This window comes from Molothrus ater, chromosome 3, assembly GCF_012460135.2.
Source record: "Molothrus ater isolate BHLD 08-10-18 breed brown headed cowbird chromosome 3, BPBGC_Mater_1.1, whole genome shotgun sequence".
NCBI classification, from domain to species: domain Eukaryota; kingdom Metazoa; phylum Chordata; class Aves; order Passeriformes; family Icteridae; genus Molothrus; species Molothrus ater.
The window spans coordinates 8,208,165-8,227,110 of NC_050480.2; the positions used below are offsets into that span (position 1 = coordinate 8,208,165).

At 40.4% G+C, this 18,946-nt stretch overlaps 1 protein-coding gene across 4 annotated transcripts in view; it reads right to left on the reverse strand.

Moving 5' to 3' along the window:
* MACROD2 (mono-ADP ribosylhydrolase 2) overlaps positions 1–18,946 on the reverse strand; it is an 851,816-nt gene that overhangs the window by 74,524 nt on the left and 758,346 nt on the right. For all 4 annotated transcript variants that reach the window (XM_036379362.2, XM_054514164.1, XM_036379361.2 and 1 more), the window contains exon 9: positions 5,805–5,886. In XM_036379362.2, coding sequence (XP_036235255.1) covers positions 5,805–5,886 — 82 coding nt within the window. The remainder of the gene's footprint in view (positions 1–5,804; positions 5,887–18,946) is intronic.

The following is an 18,946-nucleotide window of genomic DNA, read 5'->3' on the forward strand; positions in this document are numbered from 1 at the left end:
ACATCAGTGTGCCATAACTTCTCCAAACTGAACTGCTGTCTTCCACCCACCAAAACATCCTCACTCATCCCTGCCTCAACACAGGACTTGAAATCTGAGTGGAATGTTAAATGCTGGCATGGAACTCAGAGCAGGCTGGAAAAATACTGAGGGGTACCCTGCTATGCTTTCAATGGCTTGATACACAGCTCTGGAAAGGAAAGGGATGCATGGTCATGGCACAGTCACTATCTGAAAAGCCAAGCAGGATCTCCAAGGGACAAGACAAAAGTTTCACGAGGCAGAGAAATCAAAGTCCCCTAAGCAAGCCAATACAACAGCTCCATCAGAACGATGGGGTTAGGGAAGCAAGACAGCAAACAGCACCTTGCAAGCTTAGTGAGGGAAAGCAGTGAAGAAAGTAATAGGATGGTCTGACTGCTTCCAGTTTCACCCTGTGAGTTCATCAGCTGTGAAGACAACTTGGAAAACTTGCATGGAGACAGGAAAAGCAGCTGCAACCAAAACCTTCAGGGTGGCCCTTATTGATCAGGAGAAGAAAGCCAAAGAGATATCAAACTCCCCCAAATCTTACCCCCTAAGGGACATTTCTGTGGGGCCCCTTTGTACTCCAGCCTGAATCAGTCAGAAAACCAAAGCCTTGTGACTTATGAGGCAAATCACTGCCCAGGTGAAACCTCCCATAAAGGATATTGGGCACTTCCAGTTAACTGCTTGGCACCTCTCCACAGAGTAAAATAAAGCCCATGAAAAATATTTTGTGGAATACATTCAGGTGATGAATTATGGAAACGAATTGGCTCGTGAACGCTGCAAATGCAAATAGAGAGGCTAAATTTATCAGATGAATTATCCATTTGGTACTGGATTACTTGCTAAGGGCTAACTTACAGCTCCTTTGCTCATGCAGAGGAGTGCTCCAGCCCCAGTGCAGCCTGCCACAGTAAGCAGAGAGAGCGATGCCTCTCAACACCAGTACAGAAATTACAGCCCCTGCTTAGGAGTTGGCTCACGTATTAGTGCAGAGATTGGCCTTTTTAATACAAAGGCCTTCATTCAGCCATTTAGACAGTTTCCAATTTGATTCCAAGCCTGGGAGATCTCTTAACAATGAATTTCCCCTGCAATTGTAATATATTTGCACATTTTATGCGCAAGCGGGATGCTGTGCACCCTCCTGAAGTAATAGGAGAATTATTATAAGGCAGTAGCTCTCATCCATATGGTTTGGGTAGGGGAAACAGTGTTTTCATCAACCAGGATGAAAGCAGAAAATGCATTAAATATCATAGCCTGTAACAGAGGGAAGAAAAAGTTTTCTCAAGATGAAGCAATCTCTCTTTTTCCTAACACCAACTGATAATGGCTCAAAAAAGAAAAGAAAAACAAACAAAAAAAAACCCAACAATGACAAACTCCTGGGCTCAGCATCCTTTCATTAGCTCTAAAAGGACACAAGTCTAAAAGCATGCACCTTCCATTTGTAAACTGGCTTAATGAAAGGGCAAACATCCTTCCTTCAAAAATTTTTGCAATGTTTTAGTGAAGTGATTTTGTTACCCTGTTTAAAGTGTCAAGAAGTAAAATAACCTTGGATGCTGCAGCTTCACAGGACATCCCTTTTATAGCACTATTTCTATCTAAAAAAGGTTTTCAGAAAAAAATGTTTCTCCTCTCCAATCCACTGGTTAACAGGTGGTAGATTTAGAAATACTGTAAGCATTACAATTGAAGATAAACCATTTATAATATATGACAGCCACCATGAAAAGGTAAGCATTTGCCAAAGGTCCTTACAAGATTATCTGTCTGACATATTAAGTAGCTTTGTGTACACAGAATACAGGAAGAAAAGAAAAAAGGTATCTTTGCTCCAGCTGGCAACTGTTTACAAATGCTCTTAATTTTCCTCCTATGCATGGAATCCTAGAAGTATGTATCATTCCAAGGTAAATGTTGGCAAATCCAGCTTTTCAAGGGGGATTCAATTTTCTGGTAAGTCTTATAAATATGTTTAGTTAGCAAGGAAAGCAATGCCTGGTGTCTGGACTCCATAGAGTTCTATTAGAAGAAACAATGCGTTCCAAAAGAAAAAATGATCTAAGTAGCAGTTCCTTTCCCAGAAAACTCACTCATCCTACTAATAGCAATGAATCCAGCAATGTAAGAACTACACATTGGAGCCAGAACTGCAGGCAAAGATATTTTATTTGCCTGAAAGACATTCTCTCAGTTTAACTAGAAAGAATGTTCCAACACAGGTGAAGGGAGAATAACTGGGCTATGTCATTGCACAAAGAGATAGGATTCAATTAATAAAAAGATAAAAAAACCCACCACTGTGGCAATGTTTAATATATTAAAACAATGATCCATCTTAAGCAAAAAAAGTTGTTCTTTCTATTGCTTTTTTCTTCCTAGAATATACAAAATCTTCTCAGCAAAACCTCAGAGGATCAATAGAAAATTCTGCCTTGACAAGGACCCTTTACTTAAGCAAACCAGGACTTTTCTGGACAACATTGACATGAGAACCTATGTCTGAATCAAAGATAAGTGGTGCTCTGCTCCCTCTTGGAGCATGCTGGCTCTGGATTGGGTTGTGTAATCACTGAGATTGAATCGGAAATGCTGAGACAGTTACAATTGCTCAGTTACTGCACAACTTTCCTGCACTGCTAAGACAAGACATTACTTCGAAGTCTATCTCTTCCCCCTATATATTTAAAGTTTGAAAATGACAAGACTCTTGGCAGTTGTCTTGATATCAATATTATTACTTGACTAATTTCTTCGGCATTCCACTTGCAAAATAGGCCTAATGATATGTTCAACTAATGGAACAATTTCCCTATATCTATATTCCACTTACTCTAATGCACTGAGGTGTAATTCTAGCTTCATTTCATTACCACTTTCATTACCTAGCTCAAGCACTTGCATGTCTTTTTGGATTTATTAATGCAGTGGGTTTAAAGTAATAACTATTTATGTATATAACTCTATGAATATATTCTTCTTTCTAAGCATTTTTGTCTGCATCTATTAAAGTAGATATATTTCACAATGTTTCTAAATGCAAGATGCACTTTTAAAATGCCTTGATGTTTCTTCTCTAAGCTTAAATAAATACTTCAGTGTTATTCTCCCCTGTGAGTGTTTAGATAGTGTCCTATCAATTCAAATTTAGGGCAAGTCTATCCTTAAATACTTTAATTTCACTAAATTAATAGATTTCCTTTAAACTAAAACAAAACCACCAGTTTCATGAGTTTCCTCCAAAGTCAAAATATCAGGAATTTACTGCCAAAGGTAGAGGCAGTTGCTAACTCCTTGACACAGAACCATGTCAGCAAAGTCTTCTGTGCAGGAAACCAGTCCTGCAGAGAGATGGGACATCTCTACAGAGAGAGAGCCTGCTGGTAACTTGTCCAGGTCTGCTGAGTTAAATGCAGATGGCAATTCCCCAGACACCTGAAAAAAGGGACAAAAGGCAGACATGATGATCATCTGGTGATCTCCATCCAGACCTTCAGCTGAAGTTCTTACCAGGAGGCAGTTTAGCATGGGGCTGACTTCAGCTGACATCTGTTGGAAAAGTGTAATTTCAAGTTGGAAAAGAGAGCCTGAGACTGTACATGAATGGTCAGGGCACTCCACGAAAGAGACCCAGATCTTGCCCATCTCTCCAGTGACACTACAGGAGAGTGATTTGGGAGGAAAGTCCTGCCTGTCCCCGTCTCCTCACAAGTTGAAGATCTAAAGACACTAAAACACAAAAATAAAATCTTCCTGAATCCCTGGCTACTGATCCACTCCCAGGAAATCCTTCACTGCATCAGGAATAAAGTTCTAGAGCTAAACAAGTTCCTTTTAAGGCTCTGGCAAATCAGACAGCAGATACCCAGTAACGTTAAGGCATATCAAAATCAGAATCATTAGTTATGAAAAAATTGCAACCAGGAGTCTATGAAAATGGGTCCTAAAGCATTTTATTAATCTAATCCTACAATAATCTATCTGAATTTCAGATACTGAGAACTAAACTTTCTCTGGACAGTTGTAAATTTTGGACGAACATTTTTATAGCCACGTATGCAGAACACTGGATTTAGAGGGTCCCTACCATGATCACCTCTCTATGGTCACATATCAGAATCCCAATTTTTGTTTGAGAAAAAAAAAACATAAAACCTTTACATCCATGAGAATAAACTTTTGAAACCATGGTATGGCAGATCATCTACATAATGTGGTGTAATGAAATTATGTTTTTCTATAACAAAAGACCCAGCTACACAGGTTCTTTGTAGAAATGAGTTCAGTAATGTCAGGTTTAAAAAAAAAATCCAAATGAAATAAATCTTCCACTTTGCTGTCCTTTGCCTTTGAGATTGTCATGATACAGCTCTGAAGCATCTTGTCTCTCAAACTTTCAAACCCAGGTGGGTTTTACATTTATAGAAATAATACCAGGCTTTACACATGATTTTCAAGGCCTTAGAGATGAAAGTGAGCATTAATGATCTTGACTTGTTGACAAATTGATGCTATATTCTTCTCTCACTTAATCTGAAGGGCAGGAACACAGCCAGCAGCAGTAGGCAGGGTACTGCCACTTTATCCTTTGGGTTGAGTACGCTGACAAAAAATTAAAATCACTCAATGAATGGATTAGATATGAATGCAGCTTCTTGAAATGCATGTTCAGTGGGCTCCAGACAAGAATATTATTAAGTGGTTAGACATCATTTGATGCTACCTGAATAATTCAATAGGTCTTTAAGTTTCAGCTGCCAATCACTGCAAACTGGCAATTACAAAGTCATCTACAAAAAAAGCTTTGTTCTAGTGAGATTAGACAAAAATATCACAATTTCCATGCTACCAGACAGAGCAAAAGGAAAAAACCACTAAGGCTACAGTGACAACACAGTCCTGTGAAATTAATGGAACTCCTGAACACACCAAAGCTCTGCTTCTTATTACTCCAGGGCCATTTGCACTTGACAGACAGCATGGGGAGTATTGGGAGATAAAACAGAACACTAAAATCTGGATCTTTTCACACATAGTTGGACTGATGTAAGCACAAGGCAAAATAAAATGGGAGGAGTTTTAGGGTTGATAAAATTACAGAGAGCCGATTTCTAATGATGTGCGATAAAAAAAAAATCCCAGGTTTATTGGAGGAGGGGGATTAGCAAATTTACTATCCACCAGGTTTCCTTAAATCTAGAAAGTAACCTCCTGTGTGAAATCCAAGATGAATGGCTAACATTTCCCAAGTGCTCCAGTGAGAGCCATCTTTCTCCCATTCATTCTTACAGAGGGACAGCTCAAGTTTAAACTCCTCATTCAGACACAGTTGGGCTTTAACCCCTGTGGTATCTTTTCAGACCCAGAGCAACCTCACCAGAATTGTTAATGAAAGACCAAAGTGTGTACAAAGTGTATGGAAAAGCAATATACACTAGGAGCTATATACATTAGTGCAAATAATTTCCTTCTCAGGAGTCAAGAGAGCCAGTGCCATGCACCAAGTTTTGGGAAAAGACACACATACAGCATGGAATGAAGAGATTAGCTGTACTGAGCATACAAAAGCAGTATTAGAATTGTTTAAATGGTTCACACATTTTAAATGTCTTCATTTGTCCAGGATCAGAGCCTCTATGTGCAGCTGATCTTTGAAGAAAGTTCACATTTCAGTATTTGGCTTTGGAAGGAAGAAGAGATGCCAACTGTTGCATTTTTTCTGCGTGCTTTTTTAAAGTCAAATGGTGCTGGATTACTACACCTACCTAGAGGGAAAAACTCGCCCATTTTCTTCTTGAAAATTTTGTAGTCAACCTCCAAAAAGACGCAGAAGATGATGCGATCCACCTGTAAGAAACAAAATGATTCACAGTGAAAGCATCACGATCATCCATGTCGGCAACAACAGTCAATAAAGGCAAAGAAACTTTTAAGCCAACGTGCTTTTATGCTTCAGGCAAACAAGAAAACAGGGCTGCATGTCTTGACTTTATTGTACATCTGTGTTGTAATTTATAATATAACCTTTGCAATCACAGCTCACAACTGTATTCTTTGTTAACTGCCTCTTGTTTATGCAAACTGCTCTCGAGCACAGTATAAATGACTTTGGCATTCCAGATGAGAACTGGGATGCAATGTTTGATGAAAAAGTCATGTGGGGACTCCTAATAAGCATACAGAAGAGTAAATGGGTAAGCAAAGAGCTCTTTTTCCAATCCTTGTCCAACAAACCTATTTGCAAACCCATTTAGTATTTTAAAATGGCTTTAAAAGGTTTCATGTGGTTTTAATTTACATGAAACCACTTATTCTCACTGTAATACAAATAGAATGCAGCAGAAACACAAAAGCTGATTAGATGACAGGTAGCACACAGGGTAAATAAAACATTTAATATGCCATCTACTTAGTGAGGCTGAGCATATCAATGAAACCACAGCCCATAATGTATGCACCACCCACCAATGAGTTCAAATAAATTCTTTTGGGAGATCACTGTATGTGAAAAGCTTTTCTGAAACAGACCAAAAATAATTAAAAAGCTAAATAAAACAAAACCAAGAAATCTAAAGCCTTCAAGGCTAAAAAACACCCACTCTGAACTTGAGCCTTGCAATACCTTTGTGTTATTTATTTGTATTTCCCAGCACAAAATGCCTCTGTAGCCAAAACCCACCTTGGAGGGGTGCTGTGGAAAACAAAAAGACCCTCTTACAGCTGAGCTGAGGGACCTGCAACCCAGTAATCATTTCTTTTTCTGAAGTGCATGAGAGGTTAACCACAACGGGATGAAGCAATAGGAAACTTGGCATCTTATGCTGTCACGGTGTCTCCACGGGCAATAGGACAATCTGTCACAGCACAACTCCTCAAGAGTGCCTTTTTGCATGTGCTAGAAAAATCATAAGCCTCCCCTCCTGCAGGGAAACAGTGAGAGGAACACTCTCAAGATGTAAATTCTTTCCCTTATCTTCAGTAGAAAATGCTGTCCTTTTGCTGCAGCTGGTCTTAGAAGTGAAGTCCAAGCCTTGCTTCAAAGACTCTGTTATGCTGAACAGCTCAGGACTTCATTTTTGAGCTCCCTTTGGCACAGCCCAGTAATATCCAGAGGGGGATGAGAGCAGGCAAGCACTGGTTATGCTGGAAAATACCAGCAGCTACTAACAGGGACAGCCTGGAACAAGAGGTGATGACAAAACCTCAGCAGGGATGATGTCATCTGAATGATCAGACTAGGTATGTAATACCACAACTAGCAATAGTAAAGGGGTAATGGACTCAAGTTGCACCAGGGGAGGTTCAGGTTCAGTATTTGGAAAAACCTCCTCATTGAAAGAGTGGTTAAGCACTAGAACAGGTTCCCCAGGGACGTGATGGAGTTCCCATCCATTTTACCATCCAGTGGGAAAAGTGGAATTCACCCAAAGGTTGAACGTGAAGACCTTGGAGATGTCCAACCTTACCGATTCTGTGACACTCTATGAGACTGAAGGTACAAGCTATGTCAGTGTTAAGGAAGAAGGAGGCTTGTGAGCAGGAGAAAAGGCAGCAGAGCAGGGAAACCTATCAGCAGATTTTTCAGCAAGAAAACTGCCTGCTGCTGTCTGCTCATATGATGCTTACGGAGCCAAGCTGTTCTGTGCATCCCTCGTAAACAAACCAGGCTGGATCTTAAAAATATTCTGGACCAGGGCATCAGCTACTCTTATAAAGGGATATAATAAAAAACTCAAATTCTAGAATACTAGTTATGGGCTCAAGCCAAAAAGCCATACTCATCTCCATACTCGCAAATTCATAACGTAAAGCAGCATTACCAAGAAGTGCTACATTTTACCTACATGAGATTTGACGTGATCTCTAAGGTCCCTACCAACCCAAACTATTCTATAACCTAAGCTGGTTGTTTTCAGGAGGGAGGCTTTAATCAGCAAGTGCTTAAATTACACTTCTTGTGAAAATTGGATCAGGATATTTCTGGGTGTTGCTAGATTGTCATCTTCCCTCTCTGCCTTGCAGACTTTCAAGCATTAAAAGTGATAGGCCCAATGAACCAGAACAGACAAAAGAGCAAGGACAGAAATGTATAAAGCAGAGGAGGAAGGATATTCCCATACAGAGAAGTTTCTGAGTCTCTGCATAGTCCCATATTCTCTGCTGAAAATCCTACAGAAATTTGCCTCATTCTGTATAGTCCAACTTCTCAAGATGTTCCCTTTACTTTTATTTATTCAGTGCAGCTTGCAATAGTAAAACTTCTCCATGAGAATTTCTACTCCTTCTAATATAATTCCTTAATTTAAAAATAGGGAATCTCTCTAGAATTGGCAGACTATTTCAAAATTTCTAGCCTCCTGACTGTACACATCCTATATATAAACCTGTTCCATTTCTTCTTGATGTGAGAAAAACTGCTCTATTTTTAAGTATGCATAAGATATTGTGATGACAGCTGAAATCCTGTGTTTATCTGATTGCATGGCATGTGTTGGCAGATAGTAAATCTGAAATTAACCCCTGTTCTATCATTCTTCCAGTCACTGGCTATTTTATCTAACGTCCCCAGTTAAAATTTGAGATTATGTAGGGAAAGCAACCCTCGTCCTCACTATGCCCATTCCAGCTACAATAAAGGAAATCCAAGCAACTATAAACCTGCTTTTCCTGCTGGCCCACAAAAGCTCAGCAGGATTTTTGGGACAGTTAGGAGAGCCACTCCTTATTCAACAAGGAAATCTCTCCTCTCATGTGGCCTGGCAATGCCACCTTCATTAGAGTGTCACAGCACCCCTTTGTAGAGGCTGAGGACAGTGCCCAGGTGAGACCCCCAGAGCCTTTTGCAGATGCCCAGCTCCTCCCCTGCTGACCAAGCACCACTCAACTGCAGCAGAACTGTAAAGGAACTCCAGGCTGAAGGTATTAAAGCTCATCCCTGACTGACAGCTCTTTTTTTGAAGGCTGGTATTAAAATCAGCCATGCCCTGTCAGAGCCTGATTAAATTCTGCTCACTTTGCAGCTATGAATAGGTGGATCAAAGAACCCCAAAATCAAGAGCACTGCAGCACAGGAAGAAGGGAGTTAAAATGCATGAGCTGTTCACTTAGGCACCTTCACAGCTCAAGGCTGTGAGTACATTTGATTGTTTTGGGTTTTTTTTACCTTGGGCCCTTCTTTCCTTGCTTTATTTAATTTTGATGGGAATAGCTTCCAGGTGCTTTTGTTAGCAGCACCTGATAAGAATTAGTAAACTTCTGCAGGGCTTACAGACTCAGGCTATTTTTTTAGAATCACAGAATGGTTTGGGTTGGAAGTGACCTCAAAGATGATCCAGTTCCAATTCCCCCATCATGGGCAAGAACACCTTCCACCAGATCTGATTCCTCCAAGCCCCACTCAGACTGGCCTTGGACACATTTTTTGCAGTAGAATGGACCCTAACACCAGAGTTTTAGAAGGACACAGCCATATCTCATAAACTGAAAACATCTCCACTGGTGTTTTCAATTAATGAGATATGGGTATAAAAGCACAGTTGGTCTAAGAGCAGCACTGATCTTAGTGCAAAGGAAGTGGCAAAGATATTTCTTCTTGGTTTTTGATCTTTGGGGTTTTGTTATTTGGTGGCTTTGAGAGCTCTTTACATGTTGTGAGTTTTTAATTTATCGGTGAGTTGCTGCACCTTGGGTGAGTTCACTCGCAGACCACTGATGGTCTGTGGGAGCTCCATGGAAGGCTGGGCAGGTGGGTGCTCAGGGACATGCATAGGAATGATGGAAAGCTGCTGAGGGTCCCTTAAACTTGTCCTAAAGGGCCTCCCTCCCCTCTGCTGCATTGTGTGGGAGGACACTGCACGTTTACATGCACATCTCTGCATGCAGCTGCTGCTATAGTAGAATTTACAGCTGTATCTACATAAAAAAGAGAGCGATTTCTTACATGGACATACAGAGATAGGATAAGGGGGAATGGTTTTAAACTAAAAGAGAAGAGATTAAGATTAGCTGTTAGGAAGAAATTCCTCACAATAAGGGTGGTGAGGCACAGGTTGCCCAGAGAAGCTGTGGCTGCCCCATTCCTGGAAGTGTTCAAGGCCAGGCTGGATGGGGCTCTGAGTATCCTGATCTAGTGGAAGGTGTTCCTGGCTGTGGCAGGGGGGCTGTGATGAGATGAACTTTAAGATATCTTCCAACCCAAGCCTGTCTGTGATTCTCTCTGTATTTTAGCATCAAACATATCTATGCTTTTATCTCAGCTCTTTTGCTGTGGTCTTGGGCAGGTTGTGTGATTCCTCTGGCTTCATTTCCCTGCCTGCTTAGGGGACAGGAACACCTGGCTGTGCACCTATACGTTGCTTTAAAGAGCTACTGCCAAGCACAAGCCACAGGACATGCCAAATGCTTTCACAGGTATAGTTGTATGTACACCCAAGTAATGAGCTGGATAGATCAAACACACATCTGAAGCAAAACTGATCAAAAGGCTTCCTAGACTATTTCATATAATGAGTGTTTCCATGTCGTTGCCACCCCATGTCCTAACAAAATAACAGCTTGCAATGAAAACAAGCCCAAGTGTGTTTCAGCACTCCCAAGTATTTCATGCATGTCTCCAGCACCAAGACATTTACCTAAGCAGGAAGTGACTGCTTTTTATGTGCATCAGAAAGTTTCATCATCACTTAAATCTTACCAGAAAAACAATGAGAACTTGCAAAAATTTTTTCCCAATCCTAAATCAAATAATGATCATACAGCACAAAGAGAAGGAAGCAGCTTTCTGCTCTTTGTAGATGTAGCAAATCAATGCCATGAAACACTCCTGCCTGATCCCATTAGGACCGACTGTCATAAGCCAACAGTGAACACCAGAAGCTTGTAGAAACATTTTTAGTTTATCAAAATCACATGGATTTAATTAAAACTTCAGTGAAGCAAACCAGAGATTTTTTTTTTATTGACTTCAGCATGCTTGGATCAGCACCTATACTTTGTAGCACCAGACAGAAAATCTACCTCCTCAAGAATTCAAGTTTTTCTGATAGAGACATTTAATTACCTTGAATGTCACATACTTTCTCCAAGATATCCTTAACAGTCACAGTTTAGAGCTGCCTGAACCCATCAATATTCCTTGACTACAAGGCCTGTAAGAAAGGAGCTCTGAATGTTCAAAATTTTATGGGGCTTTGAGCAACCTGGTCTGGTAAAAGACCCCCAAGGCAGGGGGTTTGGAATGAGATGGTCTGTAAGGCCCCTCCCAACCTGAACCTTCTTGTGATTCAACAATGTTGGACCTTTTCCTTTGTTTGGACCATGTTTCCATGGGCAGCCCTGTTAGCTTTCATTGCCTGGCAAAACTTCAGTTTTAGAGACCAGTGAGAACAAAGCAACCCAAGTCAGGTTTTCAAGGCATGCTCTCACAGAATCAATATCTCAGCTGTGAGCAGCTCAGAATAAGGAGCAAGAGATTTTTAATGCACTCTAGGACCAGTGGTAGCTCGTCCCTGCACATGATGTAAAATCTCTTCTACTTCTGTAACAAGGGCTCAAGTTCTCTGTTCTGAGGTCCATATCTCTTTCTTGCTTATCTTCAGGGACTTTATTTGCCATCTCTTTCTTTTTGTCATCTCTTCCTATTTTTTATTTGCCATCTCTTTCTGTTTTTCTGACAGAGTTCCTCCCTGCCTGTAACTGAGCTGATGTACTGAACATGCAGAAGAACAGAGACCAACATCTCATCCTGCCCTGCTAAAGAACTGGTAGATGATATTCTCTCTTGGCGCTGGCAGTCTCCCCTTCAGCCTACCCTCTGCCTGAGTTGATCCTCTGGTAATCCTATTCCACCCAACAGATGGAAACACCAGCTTTGTAGAATAACACAGCCATCTGCCATATACCTTCCAGCAGCTGTGATCCACTTTGCCAGAGATGCTGCCTTTCCTGAGCACCATGAACATCTGGCCAGCTGTCCAGATAGCAGCCTGCCTGACCAAACAGAGAAGACAGGACTGCATCTCCCCTTGGAGACCAGCAGGGTTGATGCCAAAAGTTTTCACATGCCTTCTGAAGTTCAGGCCCTATAAATATTAATTTCATAGCACTGTAAATTAAAAATCAGCCTCCTGGTATTATTACTAATTTCACAGAAACCATTAGAGCATAAAGCCTAGCTGACTGTCTGCTCCTTTTGGCATGACATCATGGTCTATAATCGCAGAATTACTCCTGAAAAGAACTTCAGTCAAGTATTTATGGCAAATAGAAAGCTTTGGTGCTGCCTTCATCCTGGGAACAAGATTTAAGCAGGGCAGAGGTGTCAGACTGGTGATACGGTGAATTTGACAATCAACGAACTGTGTGATGATGTTCACAAAGCTATTCACCTAGCCTTAAGAGCTTTTCTCTTGGCACAGCTTCAAATCCACTGCAGACCTGAGCCAAAACACCCTGTGTTTACTTGACCTTGCAATCACACAAATGAGCCCAGCTTCAGGCAAACAGGACATCTCTGGATTACCCTTTAATCCAGGGAGAAATGTACTCCTTCAGGATACTGCTCTCTGCTTTTCAAGGACTTGAATTTTGAAATTCTTTGGAATCCAAAGCTAAATAAAAAAATTTACATTACTGCAAGCCTCTTGCAAGTAATGGTTTTAATGGAGAGCTATGATATTGCATCAAGAGCAAGTACCTGTGGAGGACTAGCTGTAAAGAAGCAACTCTTACTTAAACCATCGTATTACTTAGTTAGCCATTGAAGGAAAAAAATAGAAACCATATGAATTATAAAATTATTCATGCTTATCATAGAGTGAAGTGGTTTCTATGCTGGTCCTACTGTAGTTAAAAAACAGAATTAGAAAGTTATTATTCGTGCTTTAATATCCTCCTTCATGATGGAACACATACTTAGCTTGGAGTGAAAGATAATTAAAAGTCCCAGGGCAATTCAGAAAACCAAACCAAAATCAACAAAAACCCCACTAGAAATTTATTACCAGCTTAAAATATTAATACAAACAACATCCTAGTACATAAGGCTTTGCAACAATCTCTGCCTCTAAACCAAAACGTTTACTTTAACATTGAAACTCAATAAAAATTCAAAATATGGCCAGAATGTCTCTCCCTGTCCTTTGTGTCTGGTCCTACAGGTCTGCTCATATTCAACAGCTGAGGGGTGTTGATACTCCCAGTATCACACAGCTACCAGACACACCAGTGCAGTTATCACTGTGGCCCAAGCTGGTCTCCACATAACTGAAGCATATTGAAACCCACAAAACTTTCCAGTGGAGAACCGCTTCTACCCACAGTTCTCAAGCAGAGGTCAGCATTACAGCTTTGTGATAGGTCTGACAGATCCCTGCTGTCAGGTGAAGATTTGATGTGGCCAAGGTCACAGAGGAACAAGAACAGCAGAAGTACAGTAGGACCCTGGGTTTTTTCCTCCCATTCTCTTTTGACCAAAGATGCTACAGATGGAAAAAATAATTCCTATGAATGGTCACATGCAAAGTTCACAAGCTTCACTGCACACCACTGCTTTTCCTCTGGTGGAAATATATTTTCAATGCATTCGTGTATTGTGTGAATCAATACTGATAACTCTTTTCCCCTTATACATTGATTGTTTTTTAAGAGTTACTTATTCTTTGTGAGAGAATTCACTCTGTGAATACCTTCAATACTTTTTTAATACAGTGTATTATTCAAGGGCAGGTAGAGCGTTCCCTTTTGGCCTTCTTTGTGCTGAGCTGGTCCTTTTTTGTGCGTGAACAAAGCATCTGCCTGACAAGCAGAATGGTTGTCCTAAAGAACCAACCTGGATCTCAAACAAGAAATTGTAACAGCATTTTCACAGGAATTCACAATTTTGTTGTCGGCCATTTGTGTATGTCCCAGTTACTTACTGCACAATTATATGACAAATAAGATGTGACAGTCCTGTAGTGGTAATATAAACACAGACAGGCTATAAAATAACCAGTCCTTAATAGTCCACATGTGGTTTTGTTCTCAACTACAAAAAGTTTTTCATTTTCCTAAAGGTGAAAAAACGTGTAAAACCAGTCTAGGATTTAAGGGAACATCTCAGTATATTTCTTTTGATGGTCACTAAAATTTGCCAGGGAAGGGCCAGGAGAGTAGTTTAAGAATGCATTTGTTTTTACCAAGATATCCATCAATCTGCACAATTCACTTCTATGCCACACAAACACGATGACATTGAGCCCATTAATCTTTTCCAGCTTAATACCTACTGTCCTTTGAAGATACAGGTTTGGAATAGCTGAAGGCAACCTCCATTTTTCACAGCTCCCAGTCATAGGGCAGCTGACACAGCCAAGATATTCCTGTATTCAGCGAAACTGGGGGAATGAATGGATTCTGATGAATGTAATTTGCTATCTCAGTGACAAATGGCAAATGGGAAGAGAGGGTGTGCATGCAAATATAACTGCATTAAATAAGGGCTTGTGAAGGATAGTACTCTGAAAATATCTGATAGGCAGTTTTACAACAACCATGCCTTATGGAGGAGATAAATCATCAGCTTACTTAGAGTTATCATTATATCCTCATTGTGGAGCTTCGCTGAATAAGATGGAATTGTGGCATACAATCAAGCAGGGTGTTGTGATCCCATAAGCCAAGTTTTGCATCACATTTTACCTTACAACATCAGTTTTTCACCATCTTTTTACTGAAAGTTGGACTTAAATATCCCAAAGTTCCCTATGATTATGAGGATCCTAAACCCATCTGGGCACTGAACCTGTGGCAGACTAATTCCAAGAACTGCTGTGCTCCAGCTCTGCTGGATTGAGCTGTCACTTTGGAAAATTCTCATGGTTTTGATGTTTTGTGCCAGTTTTCTTGCAGCACCACATAATATCTACTGATAAAATTCCCACTCCTTCCCAAGACCAGCAGGAGAATCAGCATTACTTGCTCAGACTCTACCACTCAAAATATGTTTGAACACAGAGATGTGATCACCTCCTTGCCACTATCCTAGTGGCTGCTGCAAGATTTTGAATACAAAACAGCCCCAGGAGTTAAAACCACACAGAGAGACCAAGTGATGGTACCTCCTACACTTAAAACAGGTGTGAGAATCAGAAAATCACAGGTTTGGGTTGGAAGAGACCTTAAAGATCATCTAGCTGCAATCCCCCTGCCACAGACAGGGATGTCTCCCACTAGATCAGGTTGCTGAGGGCCCAATCCAGCCTTTCCTTGAATACAACAAATGGGACATCCACAATTTCTCTGGGTGAATGGTTCCAGTGGCTAAATTCTGAGTAATTTAAGTTTGGATGCTAGAGCCAGTGTCAGGAGGAGACAGCACCGCAGGGCACTGGGAACCAGCAGGAAGAGCAATGGGGATCCATTGTCCTGGAAAGCAAAGCTCCCTGCTGCTGTTGCTGAGGCTCCTGAAGGGTGCACAATGGTTGAACTGCAGAAAAGGGCAGGAGAAACAATTCCTGCAAGATGATGATGGTTGAAACAACTTTTTAAGTGCACTGCTAAGGGCAGGGTAAAACGGCAGTCATGCTAAACTCAGCAACAATTTTCTCGCTGAGGCTGAACAAAGGTTTCGCCCCGCCTCAGGGGCTGGGATACTTTCCAGCTGTTTTCACGTTATTTTCTAAATTATTGGAAAGGAAATCTGGCTGGATCTTACAAAGTTGGTTAAACCACAACTTTTTAAAGTATTTTCATCAGAAGAGGACAGATAACTCCCACGTACAAAATTATATAAACGTCTAACCCAGAAAGTTTCACCTCAGGAAGCTTTTCAAAATACATGAGGTGATGAAGTTTCTCAAACCTATTGTAAATGAGAGCAGTCCAGAAGAAAACTCTCACTGAATATTTCCCTTGTTTACTATCACTCCTTTTATCATTCTCATTTACATCTCATCTCTCTCCTTCATCCTCCATTAATGTTCACATTTGTCACTCTTTATCCAAAGGCTGATGATTTCACAGGGGTTTTGGGGCAGTGCAACCAAATGCCTCCCACCCTGCTGGGAAGATGACAGCAGCACATGGTCACCAATTTTGTCTGACTACATCCAGGTTTCCAAAAATCCAACAGATGTCATAAAAGCTGCACTTTCAGGGGATGAAAAGGGCTCACCTAACCTGCAGCAATGTACTGCAAGTTCTCCTCACAGCACCTCAATATAGGCTCTGTTTGAGAAGAGCATGGGTAGAGACAACACTAGTAGAGAAAGTTATTAATTCCTATCCAATGAGGTGATTAAAACTCCTGTTGTGGAAGCAAAGCAAAGGGGTAACAGACCTGCATTCCCAAGAAAAAAGGCCGTATGGCATAACTTGAAACAGCTCTGAAACCATTGTGTGGTATTTTCAGGGTCTCCAGGACAAAGGAGGAATTAAGAATCTGACTTCATGTTCTTAGAAGGCTAATTTATTATTTTATGTACTTTTATTATAGTAAAGAATGCTATACTAAACTATACAAAAGAATAGACAAAGGATATAGACAGAAGGCTTAACAAGATACTAATGAAAAACTCATGACCTCTTCTAGAGTCCTGACACAGCTGATGGTGATTGGTCATTAATTAAAACAATTCACATAAAACCAGTCAAACAACCACCTGTTGGATAAACAATCTCTAACTACATTCCAAAGCAGCAGAACACAGGAGAAGCAATCAGATAATTATTGTTCTCATTTTTCTCTGAGGCTCCTCAGCTTCCCTTCTTCCAGGAGAAGAAATTTCTTCCAGGAGAAGAAATCCTGGCAAAAGGATTTTTCAAAAAATATGACAGCAACACCATTGTTCTTACTAAAACCTGTACTGAATCATTTAAGTAAATATTACCTAATCTCTCTCCTTGAAGAGAATGTTTTATGATTACATTATTTGTCGTTTAGAGATCAAATTAATCTCACTAATGCAAGCTATTAAAGACCATTTTCCAAGGACAAAGGCTGATTTTCTTAAATACTGTATGTATCTTGCTCTAAGACTGGAGATAATCTTTTTTGCCACCAGAAAAAGACAGAACCGGACAAAAATTAAATTTAATATTAAATTAACAGTACTACTAGAAAAAACACTTCCATTCCCAGGATGCTCACACTCCAGTGTCTCTTCCAAAAATGAGATCAACTCAGGATCCTACACCCTATTTGTGCCTGAAACCCTCAGGTGGGTTCAACAAAATAATGCCATTTTTGTTAAATAGTGGCTGTAGAATGATGAGCTATTTTTCCAAGATTTTGCAATGCTTGATTCCCAGCATCCTGAAGGAACCCAAGCCAAGAGTCAGCATGACCTAAATGCAACCTCTGCATGTTTCTTGCTGATCAGTACTGAGGTCAGGAGGAACAATGAGCAGCAAGTCAGGCAAATTGGATGTAAAATACTTATTCCCAAACACTCAAGAACTTGAGCTGGTGACTGGGTCAACTCGTGGAATGGCTGCACCTCAGAGCCTGCTTTTGGGATGTCTGTAGCTGTGAGAGGCTGGGACCAGGAAGGAAGATCCGTGCTTGAGAGCAGATGAGATTATAGATTTGGCATTGTGAGCTGGGACAGCAATCCAGCCAAAATGCCCTCGTGTAAAAGGTCATTAAGCCAGCTTGATGCAATTGACAGATGCCTTCCTGACAGAGGATATTGCAAGTCTAATATAGGTTGTTTAGGAAAAGTCCCAAAACCAATGGGATATAAATGTCGACAGCATGCCAACACTTTTCATAAGAATCAATAGGGGAAAAATGAGATTCATCTCTAAGGGATCACTTCTAAATTAATTTTAATAGATGGTAATAGGCTGACAGTCCTCTGAAAACAGCCAGCAGATGTTCCAGCACTTTACCAAGCCCCTATGCTTAACATTGGGTTTACCAATTCCACAAAATCCATCTTGTGGATGGAGCTCTGGTTCTGCAGTTAGAATACTAATGATGGCTCTTAGTGGGTTTTGACTTCCACCAGTGTGTTTAGCTCTGCTCTGTGGATTGCAGAGCATGAGCAAGTGAGCAGATTTATGATTTACTAGAAAGGACAAGAAGTTGCCTTTTTATGGTACGTTGCTGTCAACAGATAACCTTAGTTCTATCTATCTCCTCATCATAAGGTAAAATGCATCTAAATTACTAAGAAGATGCTCAAATAAAATTGAGAACATCAGAACAATTTATACAAGCTGCTCAAATGCACTGATGCATATAAAGTCTCCAAAACCATTTATTGTCAAAATGTCAATGCTAAATGCATAAAAATGTAACTTACTTTATTCCATTAATTAAGTAATGTGTGCACAGCACTTTGAAAATGTAAAAGCACTTTGAGCACTGAGAGCTAAACAGTATTATTTTCACTCATGTGGACACACTGTATGAATCATACATAATAATCACTTCTTGTGGAAAGTGTTTTTGGTTCACTGCCAAACCCTAACCTAGAGATTTGGCACTTCTGTTCAGTAAAACATCTTTAAATGGTCCTATTTGGACTCCAGCTGGAAATTTTCTGCAACACATTCGTTACTGAGTCCTTCACAATATATACCAGGTATACAGTTCCTTCAAAACTCTGTAATTAACATTGTATAGAGAGATTGTAAACACTTAATTGCATTCTCATTTGCACAGAATATTTGAGAAGAGTGCCTCACTAGTGTTAGCTGTGATTTAACTCATTCTCTTTGGCCTGTACAAGGTGCAGCAGGTGTAATGGCTGCAACACAGCATTGGGACTCCCTTTCATCTTTGTGACAGTTGTAGGCCTCAGATTATTTTCTGATCTCCTGGTGGAAAGGAGATTGTGTAAAAAAGTGATTATGTAAGAATGATAGTATCATCATTATCTATCCCTATCACTGCTGTGACATGCTTCCCTCTAATCCCCCT